We start from the raw sequence: 6,085 nt of genomic DNA on the forward strand, positions 1-6,085 counted from the left end.
GTCTGACTGCCTCCATGCATATATGCACAGCCTTGGACTGAAAGATTTGGATTCGATATAGTGTCATCAGATAAGCACAATTGTGGAGGAGTCGGAAGTCTCGACATGTTGATACTGCAGTCAAACTGGATTACTGCACTGAAGGTATTTCATTGTGTCCTTGCTGTGAGGTATTTACACTCCCAGTTTCTTTTACTTAATGCACACACGCACAGGGATATCGTTGTGGGTGTGTAAAATGATTAATGCAGGCGGATACATTTCTTATTCACATCAGGGACACAGTGACCTCTGTGCTGCCACCACTGACGCCTCTGGATCAGATCAGTTTGCCTGCTTCAGGGCGTGAGCTCCTCATGTGTAACCCACTGCAACTGCACTTGCTTAATGTTAATGTTTACATAGTGCTGCTTTCATAACCGAGGATGACATGGCAGGCACCTGTAAAAATAATTGTGAATAAAACAAATTATAACATCTTCATACAAACATCTTAACTTTCAGCATGAATAAGTTCAAGTCTTGTCCAAATTGTGCTCAATTAAGCTGCACTTGCAGAAAATTATTCTAGCTGCTGAAAATAAAATTCACTGATTAAACTTCTTGGATATTCTTCTTGGTGTTTGGATCACCACATCACAGTGGAGTTGTTAAGATCAGTGACTCAGCAGACAGGTAGGTGCTTTAACTGCATCTGTCAGCCTCACCTGAATGAAATCACTCCTGTACCACGGTTTTATGAAGGGGGAAACTATCCATGTTTATTTCTGATGTTGATTTGAAGATTTTAACTTGGTAGTCTATGAGGATTGACTCATTTTGACTCTCTCAAATTATATGATTAGAGGGTTGAAATTTATTGGAAGCATAGTTTCAGTAAAAGGTCTGCAAACGAGTGTGAGTGAAAGCTGGACAGCACAGAGCAGATGCTTAACGTCAAGAGAAACTAAAACTTGATACTTGACATATCACGGCTCAGATTGAAACAAGGATCAGAAATGACACCATCAGAGACGAGGTGTGAAAAAGCTTCGTCACAGCCACTCCATGACAGTGTGAGCAAAACACTGTGTAAATCTGAAAGCACTTATATGCCTCGTGTGTTTTGCCCAATGCAACTTGGCTTCCAGTCAGACAAGCTGACTGTAAACTAGCAGGACAGAGGCAATAACTAAGCTAGCATAGCACAGACGAAACAAAGCCTTTTTAGAAGCAAGTTTTCCCTTTTTGCAACCTCATTCACATGCCTCTCTTGTCTTGGCAGTTATTTTGATACAGCATGTTTAACTATAATTAGTAGTGTTCAGTTCATGATTCTTAGAATGCCGTACATAATGTCTCTAAAGACAACTGCAAGCAGAGAGGCTAACTGCACTATAACTGTACATGCTGTATTACTGTGTGCGTCAGTACATTTCATACAATTCATTTCGTACAGTGCTATGTAATCAAATCAAATCAAATCAAATCACTTTTATTGTCACATCACATGTGCAGGCACACTGGCACAGCACATGCGAGTGAAATTCTTGTGTGCGAGCCCCACAAGCAACAGAGATGTGCAAACACAACAACACAAACGAGCAAAATACAAGAATGGCCAACCTGAAACTAATAAATATATGTACAATATATAATAGTGTATGCATTTATGCATGTACTGCCTTTAGCAACCAGCTGATCATGTCAGGACTAAATTCTTGCCGCACACTGTCTGAGCTGAGCTGCCAATCACCTGAAGAATTTGGGAGTGCTGGCTGTGTCTGGCCTTCAGGCCCCAGCAGGGACGGGTCGCTGCCAAAACAATCAAACCTGTGGCGTCAGCAAAGTGGTGGAGTCCCCATCAAATCCATAAGCGGGAGGAGTAACAGCAGGATGTGACATCAGGATGTGACATCATGGGCAGAACTGGCTGCAGGCCCAGCTTTAGTTTACTGCTCCGGTTTCACACAGGCACACAACTGGAAGAACTCGGTGTTCTTTTTCATACACACAATGTCTCGTAGAAAAAGGTTCAGTATGCATAAAGAAGCCAAGAAAACTCCAGGGAAGTAGTAACAGGCTGTTCACATCTATTTTAAATCATGTTTGATGTCGTGAAATATAAATAATGTCAGAAATAAACCACAAATGTTATCAAAGAAGTATCATGTTAGCCCATGAGCTAGAGCCTTGAGTCCAGCGTGTAGTGCATTCAAACATTAATAAAACCCTGCTCCAGACCTCTGATATTTGATAGAGCAACATGGTCTAGGCTTAAAACACAGAGGGTCAGTACTTTCACTGTTTTAGACCCATGCTGTGGAAAAGGTTCTTCTTACTATCAGATCAACTCAATAAGTTCTCCATTCAAAAAAAACCTTCAAAACCCACTCGTGTAGACTGGCTTTTGTATAACATTTTATAACGTCTTGCCGGTGCTTTATACTGGTGACTTCTTTATTTTTTATTGTTTTTGTTTTTCATTGTTCCCCTGGTCAGACTTTATGTAAGTTATTGCTGCAAAGAACAGCATTAATAAAGCTTAAAAAACAAACAAAAAGCCTTATTATTGTCTATATCTTATCTTCTTCTTTTTCAAGCAAGGCAGCCACAAACCCACAGGACAGGAATAACCTACACACCGTCCAAGTATCACCATGGAAACCGAGATGGTGTGAAGATGTCCACCGACATACTCCTCCGTGTTTTCATCCATTTTTATCCTGCAGAGTCACAGACAAGATAAACCATTTATATGCATCATGCAAACAACTTAAAACCTAAGTTGGATTAACTACAGAACGGCACCACATTTCCACATCAAAGGCATTTTTTTGTCTGAAAAGTGGATGCAACAGTTTTCTAAGAAGATTTTCAAGGAAGCATTTTCCCATTGAGCTGCATCAGCTAAATGTAAAATCCAGATTATTTGTAAATGATTGCACTGTTTGCACTGGAACACTGTCAGCATTTTACAGATGTGCTGAGTTTCATTTAACCTCCTAAGACCCGAACTCTTCCACGGCATGCATTTTTGATTTCTCTTTGATATTTGGGCATATTTGGACCCAATGAATGTAAAAGAATGACCAGATTTTTTTTTTTACCTGATTTTTGTTTCTAAGAAAAATGAGAGCCACATATGAGGATAGTTGTTTAAAATTTCGATAGAACAATAGTAGTATAACATCCTTGTAAGTGGATATCAGGCCCTTGTAGAGCAAAATTCAGTATTTTGGTCTAAATAACCCAAAATGTGATGTCCACATATATGGACGCAGGTCCTAGGAGGTTAATATAGTTGAATCAGTTCTCTGATGACAAGATTGTGATACCAAAGATGTCCTCTGCATGTTTTTTAGACCAGTAGGACACGTTCAGAATAGAGAACTGAACCTTGTGCGAAATTAGTGGAATGTCCTTTAAAGAGTCCCCTTCATGGGGCCAGGAATAGATCATAATTTGAGGTCCACACTGATACTATCCAATAGAGAAAAGGCCACCATGAAAGAGAGATAGGACTACAAAAATTATAAGAATCAAACTGGACCCAGAACCATTTGTCTTTCTACAAATATAGGACCTTAAGCAGAACTTGATAAGTTTCCTGTGGAACTTATGGGGCCAGAATTTGTTGATGGACCCAACACTGCATGCTAGTTTTTCTAGACATTAATTCTAGATTCTGTGACAGAACTGTCCTCCTATGCTTCAGAAATGACACAAGACCCCTTTAAGGTAGTAAAACAAACCCACACTCATACATACACACTTCTTTTAGATGAACCACACAAAAATCGATTATATTTCCATCAAAACTTTATTGACCAAACAGAATAAGTCACAATGTGGTTTCACTTCTCACTTGTGGCAAATCCATCACATCAAGCAGACTCATATTTAATGTATTTAGATACATCAGTGTGTAAAATCACATCATGACAAAAGTTCATGTGCAGCAAACAGGTAAGCAGAACACCTGCCACACCTGCAGCGCAGATAGTCGAGAGCTTTACATGCAGCTCTTCAGTTCGTTCATGTGACCTCCATTTGCGTCACTCAAGTCCTGGTATTTCATCTTCACTTCCCCCTCTGCAGCTCCATGACTGAGACTTCCTGCTCAGTCTGGTCCAGCTTCCACAGCCACTACCAGTACCGACGTTTCACGTGCTCCACGAGGACAAAAAGACCTCCCCCATCGGGCTCGGATTTGGCTCGGTCCGGCACAGCACAACAACTCATACCGCGTTACTTCTGCGCAGGTTTGATTGTTTTCACTCTTTTCTCACCGCTCCCCGGCGGTCTGATTCGGTTTGGCTTGGCCCGGTTCCAGTCAACGATCTTGCAGCTCCAGGCAGGGCACCCACTGATTGCTGCATCGACTCTCCTCACAGAAACTGCCGACGTCTTGCAGGGCTTGGCACTGCAGAGGCTGCACTTGAGGGTTCTGCAAAACATGGTGGGGACGGACGGTTAGATTCTCGGAAACATTTTTTTTTAACTTACAAGAGTATAATATCATGAACTTGTATCATTTCTCGAGTAGCTCAAAGCAAGTTTACACTTACATTGACCAGAATGCAGTGCAGATCCCGGGGTTCATTGCTGTTGCTGTCCTCGGTGTCCTCCTTCAGCAGCTGAGCCAGCCGCCTCATGCCTGACACCCGCAGGATGTTGATGTCGTTGTCGCAGCAGAAAGCCTGCAACAGCGTGAAATGGATCTGCAGCGCTATGTCGTCTTCATCCTCCTCATCAGTTGCGAGGATGCACAGTACAACGCTGTCTGGGTCTCTGCATGCGGGACAGAAGGTGAAAGACCCGGTTAATGTCAGCGTCATTACATATTTCTCATATCAAAAGCTTTGGCGTGGTTAATTAAGGTGAGGAAAATCAAACTTATACTTACACATTCATGAGTTTGGCGGACTCGTAGACTCCAACCGTGAGACAATCCTGCTGCTGAGCAGCGACCAGTAGCTCCTCCAGAGCTTGACTCACCGTCTCCATCCTGCAGAGAAGCGGAGGCGGTTAGAAATGTGCGAACGACACGACTAAACTGTGGCAAACAACTCTAAAGTCTACATATAAGCATGCAGATGCAACCTTTAAAGTACAAGCCGGGATTATAAACTCAACTAGAACGCGATCTGTAATGTCAGATCAAATGTGCCAATGCGTAATTGCGCATCACACACAGCCGAAACTTACTTTTTTTCGGTGCTGTTTGATCCAACGACCTCTTCCAAAGTCATGTTGAAGTCAGTAAAATAATCCACAAGATCCAGGATAAGAAGAAATATCCACAGCGCGGGGATACGGCTGTACTATGAAATTCCTGATACAACGTCCAAACACAGTGGTATTCCAGATCGTGTAAAGGTCCTTTCAGAGTCCGTTAACTGAGTAACAAGTCCGATTACTGCGAGACCGCGAGCAGAAAGAAACTGTGCCTCTCTCAGCCGAAACTCTCTGTTATATTACTGCTTCGCGACCGTAGGCGTGGCCACGCCCAGCCTCTCGTTCGTTCATTGGTTTGCCGCTATGAATACATCCCCCGTTCTCTGCGCCTATTTGCTGAGAGCCAGAAGACGCTGGTGATCCCACGTTGGTGGTTTCGGAGAATCCCCCGCTCTCTCCCTCCTTTTCTTCCTACGCTTCTTTCGCCGCTCTGTCCCTCTCTCTCGGTTTGTTTACCGGCAGCTTTTCTTTATGAGTGGAGGAATTTCCAGATCTCTGTCCCCCCCCCCCCCCCGCTCCCTCGTCCCCACTGGCCGAATAAAAGAAAGCTTCACCGTGGCAATGCTCTCGCATCGTGTTCGTGCACAAACCCCCCAAATACACCTGCACACCCGCGGCGACACACATGAAATTCAAATATATTTCAAATTATGTTATAAAAGGGAAGCTGGAGCAGCTGACCAGCCCCGTGTGCGAGCACGCGCTGAGCGGACATTGTGTAAGGGCGTTGTGCAAGAGCAAGGTTATAAGAAATGGGAAAAGGCGCTGTCTGATAAGCACGAGGCGAAATTCACGAGAATCTCAGATGACACTGATGTTTCTCTTTTATATCACACATATTTTTTTTATCTTTTTTTTTCTTGCA

General features: G+C 43.0%; 1 protein-coding gene across 1 annotated transcript; it reads right to left on the reverse strand.

Moving 5' to 3' along the window:
- Positions 1-3,783: 3,783 nt before the first annotated feature.
- LOC309689322 (growth arrest and DNA damage-inducible protein GADD45 beta-like) lies at positions 3,784-5,441 on the reverse strand. The gene is made up of 4 exons (XM_082505624.1): positions 5,191-5,441; positions 4,889-4,990; positions 4,551-4,773; positions 3,784-4,429 (listed from the first exon to the last, which is right to left on the reverse strand). Exons 1-4 carry the CDS (start codon positions 5,232-5,234, stop codon positions 4,316-4,318), a joined length of 483 nt encoding a protein of 160 aa, XP_082361750.1. The 5' UTR covers positions 5,235-5,441; the 3' UTR covers positions 3,784-4,315.
- Between the last annotated feature and the right edge of the window lie 644 nt (positions 5,442-6,085).

Source organism: Aulonocara stuartgranti, assembly GCF_965226115.1.
Source record: "Aulonocara stuartgranti genome assembly, chromosome: 15".
In the NCBI taxonomy this organism is placed as follows: Eukaryota; Metazoa; Chordata; class Actinopteri; order Cichliformes; family Cichlidae; genus Aulonocara; species Aulonocara stuartgranti.

What these genes read in the sequence shown, in the direction of transcription:
- LOC309689322 (XM_082505624.1), bottom strand. Translation starts at nt 5,234, where the DNA reads ATGACTTTGGAAGAGGTCGTTGGATCAAACAGCACCGAAAAAAA. An exon ending in TCAAACAGCACCGAAAAAAA is followed by an intron (nt 4,991 to 5,190) that starts GTAAGTTTCGGC and finishes GCTTCTCTGCAG; the next exon opens with GATGGAGACGGTGAGTCAAG. An exon ending in TCCGCCAAACTCATGAATGT is followed by an intron (nt 4,774 to 4,888) that starts GTAAGTATAAGT and finishes TCCCGCATGCAG; the next exon opens with AGACCCAGACAGCGTTGTAC.